The sequence below is a fragment of the Herpailurus yagouaroundi genome, unplaced genomic scaffold (genome assembly GCF_014898765.1).
Source record: "Herpailurus yagouaroundi ecotype Mexico unplaced genomic scaffold, PumYag 100, whole genome shotgun sequence".
NCBI classification, from domain to species: Eukaryota; Metazoa; Chordata; class Mammalia; order Carnivora; family Felidae; genus Herpailurus; species Herpailurus yagouaroundi.
Genome location: NW_024412391.1, coordinates 47,098,957 through 47,117,524, shown reverse-complemented (window position 1 = coordinate 47,117,524; position 18,568 = coordinate 47,098,957). Strand labels below are relative to the sequence as shown.

General features: G+C 35.4%; 1 protein-coding gene across 3 annotated transcripts in view; it reads left to right on the top strand.

Annotated features, from left to right (window-relative positions):
* STK31 (serine/threonine kinase 31) overlaps positions 1 to 18,327 on the top strand; it is a 76,380-nt gene extending 58,053 nt beyond the window's left edge. For all 3 annotated transcript variants that reach the window (XM_040472426.1, XM_040472427.1, XM_040472428.1), the window contains exons 23-24: positions 7,436 to 7,504; positions 18,028 to 18,327. In XM_040472426.1, the coding sequence (XP_040328360.1) occupies positions 7,436 to 7,504; positions 18,028 to 18,255 (297 nt within the window). In that variant the 3' untranslated portion in view covers positions 18,256 to 18,327. The remainder of the gene's footprint in view (positions 1 to 7,435; positions 7,505 to 18,027) is intronic.
* Positions 18,328 to 18,568: the final 241 nt, after the last annotated feature.

Genomic DNA, 18,568 nt, shown 5'->3' with positions numbered 1-18,568 from the left:
GAAGCCATCATGGTTATAGACTGAAGACTCAATGTTGTGTGGGTGTGTGAATTCTTTCTTTTTTTTTCTAATGTTTATTTTTGAGAGAGAGGGAGAGAGAGAGGAGGGAGGGAGTATGTGTGTGGGGGAGCGGCAGAGAGAGAGGGAGACACCGAATCTGAAGCAGGCTCCAGGCTTTGAGCTGTCAGTACAGAGCCCAACATGGGGCTTGAACTACCAAATGGTGAGATCATATGACCTGAGCTGAAATCGGCAGCTTAACCAACTGAGCCACCCAGGTGCCCCCACGGTAATTTCTTTACTCATTGTTTTCTATGGCACATCTTCTGAGTTCCTTTTACCTTTGTGACTGGGCATTTCTTTTACTCTTCTTTAATGCATGTTAAGTGTTAGTGCCCCCACCATTTTTCCTTACATTCTACTAAAATTTTCATTGTATAGCCTTTCCTTGGGTTTTCTTATTTACTCTCATAGTGTCTGGTACCGTTTATTTGTTAGAGCTCCCACATTTATGACAGTAACCCAGTTCTCTGGCCAGAGTTTCCAGTAGTGTGTACATTCCTGCTGCATAACTTCATCTTAATTTACTAGATACCTTATATTGTTCCAGAAAGGACACAAGGCAATTCATTCACAGAAGTACTTTAAAATAGAACAAGACATGATAAATTGAAAGTAGATACGAAAGAAAAAGAGGGTGTGAACATAAAATCAAACCATGAATGAGAGTACTACCAAATATCCACCACAGAAACCTGTTTAGTACTGCTGATGCACAATTCATGTGTTGCCATTCTTATAGCAGACACTGCAAAATGATCATGGTCATGTTTATTGGGCTCAGATATGACCTGAAAATAGCACTCAAAAGGAATAGTACTGATTGAAAAACAAGCCTTTTTTCTATCCTTGATGAATACATTTTCTATGGATAAGCCACTATGATAGCTCTAATCTTTCTTCTAGCAATTATAAGAAAGGAAATCTAGTCTGTCATACAAACCATTATCCCTAACATCAAAGTGGGCCAGTTAGGACAAGCACAACTATTAGTTTTTGTTTTGTTTTGGAAATTTTTACTCAGAAACAAAGAATCATGAAACTCTATACTCTTCAACCAGATTCAACTATTGTCAACATTTAATTACCAAGCTATTCTTAGGGATAAGACTAGAGGCCCTTATAAAGACAACATTTTACATTGCTAACCCTATGTTCCGAGTTACGTGATACTTAAAAAACAAAACTAGGTAACACTTATTGAGTGCTTACTATATATCAGTTACTTTGCATGTATTTATCCAACCTAATTCTTGCAGTGGCCTTATGTAGTAGACTCTGGGTCTGGAGTTCTCTCTTGTCCAGCAAGAGAGTGGATGCAGGATTGAAATGAGAGAGAGGCTAATATCCAGGAGGAGACAAGAGCCTGAGTAAGGGTCCTTGCTCCATTTTTACTAGGATCAGAAGACTTATAAGCATGATGGGAATGCACAAAGAGACAAACTGTGAACATTAACTCTAGGTGTGAGGGAAAGGGGGTTTTGAAGGTATGTGGTATTAGGGGTTTTGGTCAATAAAAACATATTAGGGGGTTGGGTCAATAAAAAACAAAGTCCTGATGCCAGGCAGATGGTTGTTTACAGCAGGCATGAAGTACCCCATCTGTTTATCTTAGCTAGCCTAGGGGATAAGACAGAGCATGCTACATCAGGGTCAACAAGGCATCTATCTTTTGCTAATTAGCTCCACTCTGGGCAACTTTGCCCTGCTGCTGTCTATAGCCCTGTTTAACTATTTACCTATTTTGGTCCTTCCTTCCTGTGAAAGCAGCTTTCTGCTATTGTGCTAAATCGGGGGGTGCTTCCTCCCTGAATACCTAATCTTGTTTACCCAGTCTTGGGTATTTTCATCCTGAGATTTCCTGTTCCTATACCTTTGTCCTATATTGGGGGCCTTTGCCCTGTTTACCTAATCTTGTTTATCTAATTTTGGATGTGTACATCCTGTGTCTTTCTATTTCTTTATGGCTTGTTGACCCGTCGGTGCAAGCTCAGGGAATTCCTAAGCTTATTCCCCACAGCCTTATAAGTGAGGAAACTGAGGCAAAGAGAAATTAGATGATTTGTCTAGGATCCCATGGCTGCTAAGAGGTGGAACCAAGATTCAAACCCAGCCAGTCTGTCTCCAGAATGTGCACTCTTTACTACTATCCCATTTCACCCAACTTTCCCCCAATAGCCTTTTCCAGTCATCTGAGCCAACAACTTGTGTTCTTCTTTGATTCTTCCATCTCCCTCATCTTGCCTTGTAGTTAATCATGCCTTGGCATAATACCTGTTATGAATTCTCAAAATTTTCTAATTATCTCTTAGATCAGTGTGCTAGTTCATGCTAATAAGAGGCTAATTAGCTTCTTAGTAAGAGGCTTGTTAGAAGATAAGCCTTTGTTAAATAACAAAATGTCAACTGAATAAATTTTAAAGATCTGTTAGCTTTATTAATCAATTCATGGATCTGGCAATATCCCATCTAGTAAGTAGAAGCGAGCTCCAAAGGACTATAGAAAAGGAAAGGTTTTTAAAGGTTAAGTGGAAGTAGAATAAAAGAAATCATTTGCAAAAAATCCATTGTTTTAGGCAAGATCATTCTCCTAAGGGAACAAAGGGGATTTGTCAGTAAATTTCCTAGTGCTGACCAGGAAATTCCCATGTTGATTGGCTAGAGGTTACATTCCTGGGGGGAGGTTGAAACTGAAGTTAAGTTAGATATTAATAAGTCTTGGTTTACTGACTTGGGAGCTTAACTTGAGTGATACCATTTTTGGGCCTGTAGTTTTCTTTTTATTAACTTCTTATAATCTGCAATTTTCTTTGCTTTGATGCTAGATAGAATGTAGTTTTGAGGACTCAGGGTTCAGCCAGGAAAACGGAAGCCACACTTATTTTACTTCTAAAGAGTTTTAATACAGGAAATTGAAGCTTTTGTTGGAAGGTGTGGGATAACAGAGGTAAGGGAAATAGTAATCTATTTCAGCGTGTAGCACTTGAACCACATGGTTCTTAAGAGTTTGTCTGGACGCTGCTGGGAATCTCAGGAATCAGTGAGCAAACCTTACCTGCGGTTTCATTTTGTTTTATGTATGTTTTAACTTCCTTTGAGATTTCTTCTTGACCATGAATTATTTAGAACTGTGGTATTTAGTTTTCGTGTGTTCAGACATTTTCTTACTGTATTTCTCTATTTCTACTTTGATTTAATAGTGGCCAAAGAGCGTAATCTATGTGATACCATCCTTGAACATTGGTTGAGGTTTGTTTTATTGCTAGGATATGGTCTATGTTGGTGAATATTTCTTGAGATCTTGAAAAAAATGTATTCTGTTATTGGGTGGAATTTACTATACATATACATGTAAATTACATCTTGTTGGTTAATTATGTTCTTCATATCTTTTTATTCTTACTGTTTTTCCATCTAGTAGTTTCATTAGTTATTGAGAGAGCTGCTGAAGCCTGCAACTCTAATTTGAATTTGTGTATTTCTCCTTTCAACTTTACCATTTCTGCTTCCTATATCTTAAGATCTTATTGTTTGGTGTGTACATATTAGGATTGTAATGTCTTTCTGGTGTATTGATCCTTTTATCATTATGTAATATCCTTCTTTGTACTAATTTTCTCTACTCTAACATCTATTTTATCTTATAATTAATATGACCATCTCTTTGTTTTTAAAATTAATTTTGTGTGGTATTTTTTTTTTACCATCCATTTATTTTAAAACTGTGTTGAATTTGAAGTCAATTTCTTGTAAATATGGTTGTACATACTATTGCATTGTGTTTTATATTTGCTAAGTCTTTGCTTTTTAATTGAGGTAGTAGACACTTATGGTGATTTAAGAAATATTTTTAAAACATGGGAATTTTCTAGTTAACACTAGGAAATTTTATTATTTTTTTAGAAATGTAGTTGACTTACAATATTATATTAGTTTCAGGTGCACAATATAATGATTCAGCATTTATATATACACATTATGAAGTGAATCTAGTTGCCATCTGTCACCATATAAAATTGCTGAATTATTACTAACCATATGCCCTATGTTTTCCATTGCATCCCAATGTCTTGTTTATTTTATAACTGAAAGTTTCTATCTTTTAATCCCTTTCTCATCTTTTGTCCATCTCCCCCAAATTCCACCCCTTTAACAATCACCAGATTATTCTCTGTATCTATGCGTCTATTTTGTTTGTTTTTTAGATTCCACATTGAAGTGAAATCATATGGTATTTATCTTTCTCTGTCTGACTTTCCTTTAGTATAATACTCTCTAGGTCAATTTATGTTGTTGTAACACTTAAGGTGATTATTGATACTTTGGGGGTAAATCTATCATTTTATTATTTGTTTTGTTTTTTTTTCTTCTGTTTCTTATTTATTGGTTTTTCTTGCCTTCCTTTGGGTTATTTGAATATTTTTTAAGAGTTGATCTTGATTTATTATGGTGTTTTTGAGTGTATTGCCTTCTATAGTTTTCTTAGTTGTTAGTATGGATATTATATGTATGTGTCTTATTACATTCTACTGGTATCAGTGTTTCAACACTTTGAGTGAAGTGTAGAAGCCTTTTGTTTAGGTTCCTTTGCCCTCCTACTTTTAACCAGCATTGTCTTGAATGTGAGGTAGTGTAATACAATCAGTCATTGTATATGATTTAGGAAACTTATGGTGAGAGGGATAGTCTTTGGTATTACCTCATATTTCTGTTCTTTCCATTGTTATTCCTTCCTGATGCTCCAATATTCATTTTTCTTTTAAATGTTTATTTAATTTATTGAGAGAGAGAGAGAGAGCAAGAGAGAATGAATGAATCCCAAGCAGGCTGTGCATCGCAGAGCGTGTTGCAGGACTCAGTTCCATGAACTGTGAGGTCATGACCTGAGCCAAAACCAAGAGTTGGATGCTCAACCAACTGAGCCACCCAGGTGCTGTACCCCGTACTCTTTTCAAAATTTATTTCCTTTTTGGTTGAAGTGCTTCTTTTAGCCAGTCTTTAAAAGTATGTCTTCTGGTGACATATTCTTTTAGTTTTCCTTCATCGGAGAGCATTTTGATTTCACCCTTTTTCCTGATGGATAGTTTTGCTGGATATAGAATTTGTGGTTGAAAGTTCTTTTATCGGGTGAAAGATGTGCCACTTCCTTCTGGTTTCCATGGTTTCACATAAGAAATGCTCTGTTATTCAAATTGATATTTCTCAGTAGGTAATGTTTTTCTTTGGTTGCTTTCAAGATTATTTTGTTTTGTTTTTAGTTTTCAGAAGTTTCATTAATTTGAGTTTATCCTATTTGAGTCACATTTTTTTTGTTTTTGTTTTTTTTATGTGGGGGCCTTAAGACACCCTGTCACTCTCACTCCTCCCGTCCCAGGGTCTCTAATCAGTTTATTTTCCTCTTTTGACCTTTTGGAGATCGCCTTTGGTTGTTATGTTATTTGAAACATAGTTTTACTTAATGGTGAGAAGCAGGAATAAACCAGAAGTCCTTTTGCTCATTAAAAAAAATGTTGATTTATTTTTGAGAGAGAGAGAGAGGAGGGAGGGAGGGAGGGAGGGAGGGAGGGAGAGAGAGAGAGAGAGAGAGAGAGAGAGAGAGAGAGAGAGAGAACAAGCAGGGGAAGGGCAGAGAGAGAGGAGGACAAAGGATCCATGCTTACAGCAGAGAGCCCAGTGTGGGGCCCAAACTGTGAACTGTGAAATCATGACCTGAGCCAAAGTTGGATGCTTAACTGACTGAGCCACCCAGGCACCCTGTCTTTTTGCTCATTTTTAAATTACAGTGTGTGGAACTTATTTGGGTATGGATTTAAATAAACTTTATATAAGTAAAGTAACTTATGATATTTATGAGATGAGTAAAAATTTGAAAACTAGGGGTGCCTGGCTGGCTCATTGGGTGGAACATGTAACTCTTGATTGGGGTTGTTAAGTTTGAGCCCCATGTTGGGTATAGAGATTACTCAAAAATAAAACCTTAAAAAAAATTGAAATGATATTTTATACAGGCATATCTAGTTTCATTGTGCTTCACTTTATTGCATTTTGCAGATGCTGCATTTTTTACAAATTGAAAGTTTGTGGCAACCCTGTGTCAAGCATTTGTTGGTGCCATTTTTCCAACAGCATTTGTCTCCGTAGTGTCTGTGTCACATTTTGGTGACTTTCATAATATTTCAGGCTTTTTGATTATTATTAAATTCATTATGGTGATCTGTGATCAGTGATTATGACTCACTGAAGCTTAGATGATGGTTAGCATTTTCTAACAGGTATTTTTTAATTTATATATATATATATATATATGGTTTTTCTTTTAGGCATAATGCTGTTGTACACTTAATAAACTACAGTATGATATAAATGTAACTTTTATATGCACTGGGAAAACAAAAGATTCATTTGACTTGCTTTATTGTGATATTTGATTTATTGCAGTGGTCTAGATCCAAACCCATAATATCTCTGAGGTATGCCTGTATTAAAGAATTACTAAAAAAAATTTACTGATTTTTAATGTGATAATATTGTGTCACAATAAAAGACTTTATCTTTTAGAAATATGTACTAAAATATTTACAGATGAAATTATGAGACATACAGGATTTACCTCAAAAATAATATATATGGGTTTGTGCATAGGGTAAAAGTGATCATTGGTTGATGGTTGTTGGTGCTGGGTGAAATACATAGGATTTGGAATACTTTGTGTATGAAAGAAATTCTCCATATGTAAGAGTTTTAAAAGTTTAACACGTATTTCTTGAATTATATAGGTTAAGTATTAGGGAGGAAAGAAACATGCTTAATTTATTTGTACTTAATGTATACAACCAACATGATATAAACTGCTGAGTTTTAATATATTTACTCAAAAGGTGATGAAGTATTGAAATTGCATGTAGTATATTCATCAAATCTGATTGATACTTGGGGCGCCTGGGTGGCTTGGTCGGTTAAGTGTCCGACTTCAGCTCAGGTCATGATCTCACGGTCTGTGAGTTCGAGCCCCGCGTCGGGCTCTGTGCTGACAGCTCAGAGCCTGGATCCTGTTTCAGATTCTGTGTCTCCCTCTCTCTCTGCTCCTCCCCTGTTCATGCTCTGTCTCTTTCTGTCTCAAAAATAAATAAACGTTAAAAAAATTAAAAAAAAAAAAATCTGATTGATACTTGAGGAGCCCCAGGAACTGTTCAGTTATCTGTGAACAAATAGTTATTAACATGAAAGTGTTTTTATTCTTTAAAAGCTAATGTGTGTCCTTTGAGTGAGCCCTTCTTTTTTTCTGCAGAATCTGAAGAGTTCCAGATTTGACTGGGTTGTAAGGATTAATGTTTTGTTACATTGGGAATTTATTTGTTCTCATTTTCTTTAACAGCTTTTTGTTCAAAATCAGAAATTTGAGACAAATGAAGATGGAATCCCAAAAGTGGATCGGTTTCATTTGGTATGTGGTCTTTTTGTCATTTATTGGTTGGAAACATATGCTGTAGGTGTAGCAGTAATGTAAAATGTAAATATTTGAAAATGCCCTCTACTTTTTTGTAAGAATGCAAAACGGCATTCACAATAAAGAAATACCGAAAAAATTCAAATGCCTTGCTGACACCACTGCCAGAGAATTATTGCTAGAAAATACTGCTAGATTGTCCATTTTCCACACATTATATAAATAATATAAGTAATAATTAAAAATAGTCTTTATGGTATCTTTCAAGATCATATTATATTTTTTTAATTTTTTTTTTTAACGTTTATTTATTTTTGAGACAGAAAGAGACAGAGCATGAACGGGGGAGGGTCAGAGAGAGAGGGAGACACAGAATCAGAAGCAGGCTCCAGGCTCTGAGCCATCAGCCCAGAGCCCGATGCGGGGCTCCAACTCACGGACCGTGAGATTGTGACCTGAGCTGAAGTCAGACGCTTAACCGACGGAGCCACCCAGGCGCCCCTAGATCATATTATATTAAAATTAATGTTTTAGTACTTTTTATAAGTATCTAACTTTATCTTTTCTTTGTCATATGTTTGTCATTCATATTGCTTTGCCATTTATGCTGTATTCAGCCAACGTATTTTGAGTATCTATTTTACCCTGGGAATTGAACTAGATGCTAGATTACCAGGATTGCAGCCTTGAATAAATGGATAATTTAGAAATGTGAACAAGTGAACAACCAAGATCCCTAAGAAGGGTACTAAGAAAGTACTTTGGAGAAAGATAATTTTTAATTCTGCTGAGAAAGGGAGAGGGAAGGGGTAGGTAGAAAATGCCACCCAAGTAATTTGAGGAGAATCTTCAACATTGAATTAGGAGTTTACAAGAGGTAGAATGAGATGATGGTAGCTTAGGTAAAGATAATAACCTGCACTAAGACATTAAAATATTAAATTCTTTTGAAAGGGAATAGTCCAGTATGACTAGATATTGATAGGTTATAAATATGACAGTAAATGAGTTTATGGAGGTATGATAATCAAACTGTAAAAGTTCTTATGCCATTTTTTTCAACGTTTATTTATTTTTGGGACAGAGAGAGACAGAGCATGAACGGGGGAGGGGCAGAGAGAGAGGGAGACACAGAATCGGAAACAGGCTCCAGGCTCTGAGCCATCAGCCCAGAGCCCGACGCGGGGCTTGAACTCACGGACCGCGAGATCATGACCTGGCTGAAGTCAGACGCTTAACCGACTGCGCCACCCAGGCGCCCCATCTTATGCCATTTTTAAAAAATTTACAGTTTATTTATTTTGAGAGAGAAAACAGAATGAGCACAAGCAGGGGAGGGGCAGAAAGAGAAGGGAGAAAGAGGATCCTAAGCAATCTCCATGCTCTCAGCACAGAGCCTGATATGGGGCTCAAATTCATGAGCTGTGAGATCATGACCTGAGCTGAAAAAATCAAGAGTTGGACGCTCAACTGACTGAGCCACCCAGGTGCACTTCTCATGTCATTAAAAAAGTACTTACTTAAAATATTTTACAACTATTTTTATGACTTTATTTTATTAAAGAGAAGTTTTAGGTTCACAGCAAAATTGAGAGGAAGGTACACAGATTTCCCATATATCTCCTCCCACAGATACATAGTCAGTCCATTAACATCCCCCACCAGAGTGGTCCATTTGTTATAGTTGATAACCTGCATTGACAAACCATTATCACCTAACATCTGTAGTTTACATTAGGGTTCCCTCTGGCACTGTGTATCCCTGTGGGTTTGGACAAGTGTATAATGACATGTATTCACCATTATAGTGTCCTACAAAGTATTTACAATGCCCTAAAAATCCCCTGTGTTTTTGCCTGCTCTAAACCCCTGGTACCATCAAATCTTTTTACTGTCTCCAGGGTTTTGCTTTTTTTAAAATGTCATGTAGTTGGAATCATACAGTATGTAGCCTTTCCAGATTGGCTTTTTCCCACTTAGTAATATGCATTTAAGGTTCTTCCAGGTCTTTTCATGGCTTAATAGCTCATTTCTTGTTAGTGCTGAATGATACTCCATTTTCTGAATGTACCACAGTTTATTTACCTATTTACCTACTGAAGATCATTTGGGTTTTGTGTAGGTTTTAACAGTTATGAATAAATATCCATGTGCAGGTTTTGTGTGGACATAAATTTTCATTCCCTTGGGTCAGTACCAAGGAGCACAGTTGCTGGATTGTATGGTAAGAATGTTTAGTTTTGTTAGTGCCAAACTGTCTTCTAAGGTGGCTGTACCATTTTGCGTTACCATTCCTATTGCTCCACATCCTTGCTAGCATTTGGTATTGTTAGTATTCTAGATATATAGTGGTATCTTGTTTTTATTTTACATTTTTCTGAGACATGATCTGGAACATTTTTTTCATATGCTAATTTGCCATCTGTGTATATCTTCTTTGGTGAGGTGTCTGGCAAGGTTTTTGGCCCATCTTAAGTCATGTTGTTTTCTTATTGTTGACTTTTAAGAAATCTTTGTATATTTTAAAACACAGTCCTTTATCAGAAATGTCTTTTGCAAATATTGTCCCATAATTTGTGGCTTGTCTTCTAATTTTCTTGACAGTGTCTTTTGCAGAGCAGAAATTTTTAATTTTAATTTTAACGAAATCCAGTTTATCAGTTTCTTCTTTCATGGCATTTGGCCTTGTGTCTAGAAGTCATCGCCAAACCCAACTTCATCAAGGTTTTCTCCTATGTTATGTATTGGGAGTTTTTAGTTTTGCCTTTCACATTTAGATCTGTGATCCGTTTTGGGTTAATTTTTTGTGAAGAGTGTAGGGTCTGTGTCTTGATTCATGTGGATGTCTAGTTTTAGTGCCATTTGTTAAAAAGACTATCTTCATTGTATTGCCTTTTCTATTTTGTCAGAGATTAGTTGACTATAATTAACAGGTCTGTTTTTATCCATTGATCTATTTGTTTATTCTTTAGCTGATACCACAAAGTCTTCTTGATTAGTGTAGCTTTATAGTAAGTCTTGAAGTTGGTAATGTCAGTCCTTCAACTTTGTTCTTCAATATTGTGTTAGCTATTCTGGGTCTTATTGCCTCTCCATGTAAGCTTCAGAATCAGTTTGTTCATATCCACAAAATAACTTCCTGGGAATTTGATTGAGATTGCATTGAATCTATAGATCAAGTTGGAGAGAATTGATACCTTGACAGTATTGAGTCTTCTTATCCATGAACATGGAATATCTCTCCATTTATTTAGTTCTTTAATTTCTTTCATCAGAGTTTTGTACTTTTCCTCATATAGATCTTATACCTTTTTTGTTAGATTTATATGTAAATATTTTTTTTCGTGTGCATTGTGTTTTTAAATTCAAATTCCACTTATTCATTGCTGTATATAGGAAAGTGATTGACCTTTGTATGTTAACTTTATATGTGACAACATTTCTATAGTCACTAGTTCTAGGAGTCTTTCTGGTGCTTTCAGATTTTCTAATACAGACAGTTGTTATCTGTCTATGAACAAAAACAGTTTTATTTCTTCCTTCCAGATAACATGATCTCATGCCATTTTGATTGTGTGGACTGCAGTGAAGGAACGCATACAGTTTTATTTAACTCTGTAGTCCTTTAACTTATTTGGCCACAGAAATATTGTATTTTGTAACATCTAATATCCCATGAAGTTAGCATTTAAAAAACAATCATTAGAAATGATTACTAAGGAGCTTTCCACACTTCTTGGATAGTAGTAAAAAACATTGGAGACAATTTTTGGGAGACTATGAAATATTTTATTACACTTACTGGCTATAGTATAGAAATGGGATAACAAAGTTGATAATGTCTTACACTTTTAAAAAACCTATGATACAAATTTCTTGCCATTAGAAAAATACCAGTGCTGCTACGTTAGAGGTTACAGCTTCCCCCAAAGTGAACACTTGAAACTCCTCTTTTAGGCTTAATATAAAAATTACACTGCAACAAATTATCCTGAAATTTAGTGATTGAACACACATTTACTGTCCTATTGTTTGTGAGTCAGGAATCTGAGCATGGCTTCTTTGGGTTCTGTGCTTCAGGGTCTTTCACAGGCTGCAATCGAGTTATCTGCTAGGCTGTAGTAGTCATCTTTTTAAAAAAAATTTTTTTTAACGTTTTATTTTTGAGACAGGGAGAGACAGAGCATGAACAGGGGAGGGTCAGAGAGAGGGAGACACAGAATCTGAAACAGGCTCCAGGCTCTGAGCTGTCAGCACAGAGCCTGACGCAGGGCTCAAACTCACGGACTGCGAGATCATGACCTGAGCTGAAGTCGGTCGCTTAACCAACTGAGCCACCCAGGCACCCCTGTAGTAGTCATCTTAATGCTCAGCTGAGGAAGATCTACTTTTAAGCTCACATGATTGTTGATAGACTTCAGTTGCCCTCTAGTTGACCAGCAGTTGCCCTCAATTTTTGCCGTATTTCCATCATGGCAGCTTGTTTCATCAAAGTGTATGAGCAGAGAAAGTAGTAGACAGAGTCTGTTAGCTAGACTGAAGTCACAGTTTTTCATAACCAACTCACTAGGTCAATCCTACACTCAGCAGGAAGGGATTGTATAACGACATGAATACCAGGAAGGAGAAATCATTGGGGAACATCTTAGAAGTTTGCCTACCGCAGGTTGTATTCCATTAGCTGTGTGCTAGGCAGTCTGCTAGGTGTATACATAAAGAAGGTGAATAAATAGAAGTCTTTATTTAATGTGGGTAGCTACTTGTGGAAATCAAATTAGAAGAATACTTGGCTTGTGTAGTATTTGCTTGTGTGATCTGAGGCAGCTGTTAGTGCTGGGAATGGGGCTGTCTTTATTTATGTTTTGCAATCACACGTAGTTATCAAACAAATGAGGGAACTGTAGTCTAGACCTTACAGGGGCGATATCACAAGTGGAGAGAAATCATGGAATTATGTAACTGACAGAGGTATTAGAGGATAATTAATTCACTAGTTTCCAGCCCTCAGAAGAATTTCTTCAGTAATAGATCCAACAGATGGCCTTCAGCCTCTGCTTAAGTTCAGAGCAGTTCATTCTCTGTTGTATAGCTCTTAGGTTGATTTCAAGGTAGTTCCTTAATATATCGTATGTATGATAAAATATTCAAAAGTTACGAAAAGAAGCACATCTCTATCATTATGTACCTCAGCCATCTAGAAGCACCATTGTTATTGTGAATCTTCCCAGAAAAGTCTATATATGTATCTATCCTTTTAAAAATAGATTATTGTGGGGTGCCTCAGTGGTTCAGTCACTTGAGCATCTGACTGTTGATTCTGGCTCACAGTTTGTGAGTTTGAGACCCATGTTGGGCTCTGTGCTGATGGCACAGAGTCTGCTTGGGATTCTCTCTATCCCTGTCTCTCTGCCCTTTTCCTGTTTGTACTCGCTCACTTTCTCTCAAGATAAATAAGCATTAAAAAAATAAAAATAGATTATTGTTTCATTAAGTTTTTAAAAAATTATATTTAATCTGTAGCTCAGTAAGGGCAGGGACTTTGTGTTGTGCATCATTGTATCCCTAGTGTCCATAGCAGTGTTTGAGGTATAGTAAGACCTTATTAAATATTTTTTGAATGAATGAATCTTTTCTATTGTGGTAAATGTTCTTCATCTGCCATTTTTTGGACTCACTTTTTCCTCTGTTTCCCCTCTGTATTTTTAATCTCTCTGGAATCCATTTTTTTATATATTCAGTAAGGTTCTAATTGTATCTTTTTATATGTGGATAGATAATTGACCCAGCACCATTCAAGTGTCAGTCTGTCCCCACTGATGAATGATACCACTCTGTTCTGTGCCAAATTTCCATGTACTCATGAATCCTGGGCTCTATTCTGTTCTTTGGCTTGTTTATTGATCCTTGTGCCAACACTATGCAGTTACATGGTAACTAGTGAATTAATTATCCTCTAATACCTCTGTCAGTTACACAATAACAGTTAAGAGGCCGTTTCTTGTTTTGTCTCTCTTTTTCTTCTGCTTGTTTGTTTTGTTTCTTAAATTCCACACATGGGTGAAATCATATGGTATTTGTCTTTCTCTGACTGAGCATTTCTTATTTCACTTAGCATTATACTCTCTAGGTCCAACCATGTTGTTGCAAATGGCAGGATTTCATTCTTTTTTATGGCTGAATAATATTCGTATTGTTATTGTGTGTGTGTGTGTGTCTGTGTACGTACCCACATTTTCTGTATCTTTGATCTATGGGTAGACACTTGGGCTGCTTCCATAATTTACACCACATTTTCTTCATCTGTTGATGTACACTTAGGTTGTTTCTATATCTTGGCTATTATAAAATAATACTGCAGTGAACATCTTTTTGGGTTAGTGTTTTTAGTTTTGGGCTATTATAGTTCTGGGCTATTATAAAATAATACTGCAGCGTGTATCTTTTTGGGTTAGTGTTTTTGTTTTCTTCAAATAAATACCCAGAAGTGGAATTTCTGGATCATATAGTAGTTCTATTTAAAATTTTTTTTGGAACCTCCATACTGTTTTCCACAGTGGCTGTACCAGCTTACCTTCCCAGCAATGTTTTTTTATTTTTTTATTAGAAAAATTTCTTTTAATGTTTATTTATTTTTGAGAGACAGAGTCAGAGTGGTAGTAGGAGAGGGACAGAGAGAGAGGGAGACACAGAATCTGAAACAGGCTCCAGGCTCTGAGTCGTTAGCACAGAGCCTGATGTGGGACTCAAACCCATGAACCGTGAGATCACGGACCTGACCTGAAGTTGGACACTCAACCGACTGAGACACCCAGGTTCCCCCCACCCAGAAATAATTCTTCAAGGTCATGTTTTAGTTTCCTAATTTTCTCAAATATATTTATATATATGTATTTTTTTCTGATCAAGATCTCAGCAAGATCAACTTGTATTTGGTTAATATATCTATTAAATTTCCTGTGATCTGTAAAGTTTCCTCACACCCACATCCTTTTCTACATGCCATTTATTTGGTGAAGAAACTTTAATTTCACATTTTGGAATTGATTGATTACATCTTTATGGTATTCATATTTCCCCTTTCTCCAGTTAAAAAAAAAAAACTTGTAGATATGGAGACATAGTGAATTCAGATTCAGTTTAAACATTTTTAACATTTTATTCATTTTTTGAGAGTGAGGGAGACAGAGCGTGAGTGGGGGAGGGGCAGAGAGAGAGGGAGACATAGAATCTGTAGCAGGCTCCAGGCTCTGAGCTGTCAGCACAGGGCCTGACACAGGGGGGACTGCGAGATCATGACCTGAGCTGAACTCGGACGCTTAATTGATTGAGCCACCCAGGCGCCCCTCAGATTCAGTTTTTACACCAAGTATGTATTATAGGTGGTGCTTTCCACATCTGTTGTATCACGTGAGGGGTGTCATAAGGTGTCAGGTGTCATAGTAAGAGTTATCAATGGGTTCAGCCTAATCCATGCATTAGTTAATTTTTCCATTTACTGCCTAATAGTTTTAGCATTGATGATTGTATCATAGATATTTTGTTTTATTGAAGAATGGTGATTTTTCAGTTCTGTTACTGCATCTGTGTTTATTAATTGGAATCCTTCTGTAAAAATAAACTTTGTCTCACCAGATATTGGGTTACCCTAAATTTTACTTCATTCAGTAATTTCAGGGAAAGCAATTTTAACAATAGTGAGTTGGTGTCTTTGTAGCCTCCAGAAGACATCAGTCAGATTTCAAAATTTTGTTTTAAATATTTTAAAATTGTAATAGATTTAAACATAGTTTCATGTGTCTCATTTAATTTTAAGTCCGTTTTTTGCTATGTTGTCCCATTTTTTGGAGAATGTTATTTAAGATGCATCCTGTGACTTTTGTCACAGATCTGTCTTTTATAAATTGATTTTTGCATGATACTATGTACCTAATTATCTTCTACAATCCTTATCTAATAACTGGATCGGTCAATTTTCCAAGGAATCCTGAATCCTTTTAGTTGGAAATTTGGAGACAAAGATATGGGTTTAAAGGTTGCTCATTGTTATTGGATCTTTTCAAAAGGCAGTGCATATTTTTTTTTAGAAAAATAAAAATGAGGGGCGCCTGATTCGGTTGAGTGTCTGACTTTGGCTTCAGGTCATGATCTCATAGTTTGTGAGTTCGAGCCCCACTTTGGGCTCTGACAGCCCAGAGCCTGCTTTGGATCCTCTGTCTCATCCACTTCTGTCCTCCCCACCAGTAAATAAACATCAAAAGAAATTTTTTTTAAAAAAAGAAAAGTAAAAATGAATACATTGTATAAGTTTTTCCAAGTCAAATTCAAGATTATAGACATTTTACTTAAATTTAAATCTCCTCTTCCTTTTACACTAATTATCTTAATATTTATGATATTAGCAGTTACATAATAGCTTTATTCTACAACAAATGTAATAGTTTAGTAATAACAATGATATTATTAGAAATACTTAAGGTTCTTGAATATAGTTTTTAACATTTCTTGGTAGGTTTTTCTATTTGTTCTTAGGATAAATCTCATTAGAATTTTATCCCACTAAGATCGTAAAGTCAAAATACATGTCTTAAAGTTACTTGAATTATTTTCTATATGATTATATCATCAGATACATAGTTAATTTTGGTTTTGATTTTTTAAAACATTTATTTTATTTTATTTTATTGTATTATTTTATTTTATTTTTTTAATTTTTGAGAGGGAGAGAGAGAACCAGCAGAGGAAGGGCAAAGAGAGGGGGGGGACAGAGGATCTGAAGAGGGCTCTGTGCTTACAGCAGAGAGACGGATGCGGGGCTCAAATTCGTGAACCAAACCATGAGATCATGACCTGAGCTGAAGTTGGATGCTTAACTGACTGAGCTACTCAGGTGCCCCTAAGTTTGAGTTTTAGAGAGGTGGTTTTTGTATTTGTTCTTTAATTGTGTTTTAAGATTTAGTGAAATTTAGTAATCTATGAGAGGGAAAAGCTTAAGGAAGAATTTTTTGTTTGTCATTACTTTTGGGAGTTGAGTAGTTTTTTCCTAGTACTTATATAATTTTATTTTTTACATTTAGATTTTTGATACATTTGGAATTATCCTTTGGTGTGAGGAATAGATCTGATCTTCTTCCATGGGGTATCCCTTTGTCCCAATGCCTTTTATTAAAAAGTTATATCCTTCCTTCAAATGCCATTGTTTTGCATACTAAAATTTCATTTGTGCTGGAGTTTATTTTTAGTTTTTCTAATTTGTTTCATTGGTTTGTTTTTTTCATATTTCAGTGTTATATTCTTTTAATTAACAGATTTTTACCTTTTAATACTTGGGAGGGCTAATTTCTTCCTCATTGCTATTTTTTTATTAGAGCTTTCATGTCACTTTTTGCTTATTGTTTTTCTAAAAGATCTTTACAGTTAACTAAATCTAGTTCCAAAAAAAATGATTATATTTTTTTAGAATCGTATAAGGTTTATAAATTAACTTAGGGAAAATTGACACATTTGTGATGAGAGTCTTTTTCCAAAATCCTGATATGATTTTCTACTTATTTTAAATCTACTTTTGTGGTTTTCACAAGCATGTGCTAATTTTTTCTCATTTAGATTTTGTAATTTTTAGTTGTTTATATTTGTTGAAGGTTCTGTGTTTAAATATTTTTTAAAAAACATTCTGTAGAGTGCAATGTGGGCATTGTCAATCATAAATTTAGCAGGTGTTTACTAAATATCTGCTATATCCCTACCACTGTGCTAGGGGATGTGTTGGGGATGAAGTGATATACTAAAATTTCTGATCTTGAGGATCTTAGAGTCTAATGAGGACAGTAGCAATAAATAGGTGATTTTTATTCAGTGTGAAATATGTTCTGTTAGGAGTCATCATAGGAAAAAAAGACATACCCAGATGCTTTGTCAGGTGGAAATAATGGAAGAGCAGTTTTATAGTGTTGTTTAAATTGATAATACAAATAACTTTGAAATAGTGATACCTAATAAATTCTGGCTCCCATGATGATGATGATATAAAAACTAAAAAAAAAAATGAGAATGATGACAATGGTAGTGGTGGTTGAAGAGTTGCTAGAGGTGATAACCTCAAAACTGAAACCAGAGACAGTTGATCAGTAAAGGAGATTACCCTTCCAGACAGAGCTTCAGTGTAATAATTTCATAGTGTCAAACTCTGACCAGTGCCCTAAAAAAAGGGAAAAGGAATAGTCTTAAAATACTCTTTTTTGGAATTTCACTTGTTTTTGAGATATTTCAGCTGTGATTCTCTTTCCTATTACAGTTTTTCCTTGTAATTCAATGCCATTGTTTTATTATAGGAATAATAATTCCTTTCCAATAAAAATTAATTGAATTTTGTAGAAATTGTAAAAAATCTAAATAGGAAAAATTGATTTTAGCTTTGTGTTATTGATTAAAAGTATTTTTGAATTGGATCCTCCTTCCTTATAGAGGTTTGTCTTTTTGTTTTGATTTTACTTTTGTTTTGTAACCGGTCTTTTTCCTTGCAGGATGATAATGTCAAATCCCTCCTCTATAGCTTGATCTATTGTAGAAGTTCAATGACTGCTGAGCAGGTTTGGAATGCTGAATGTTTCTTGGTGCCAAAGGGGAAATCACCTCCAAACCCAGAAAAAGATACTGAATATACCCAATATAAAGAGGAAGAAGAATTAAAGACGGAGAACTTGAATAAATATAAGGAAAAGACAAGAAATGGTGAAGCCAACTTTGATTGATAGATTAGTATTTTTTTGTTGTTGCAGATGTTCCTTTTAAAACTGTTTAGTTAAATGAACAGAAAAAATCTGCAAGTGTTCTGGAGCTAGTTAGGTTGTGTCTAGTATTCCAGTTGTGAAAAATAAAAGATGTTTGGCTATACAAAAAATTGTATACTTTGAAATTTCATTTAACTGGAGTTGTTATGGAAGGATTTTTTGTCTGTGATTACTTTTTGAAATTGCATAATTAGACTATGATACTTACAGTAGAAAAGTTATTAGATTTTTGGACAAATCATATGCAGATTTTCAGTTATATGAGCCAGCTAAT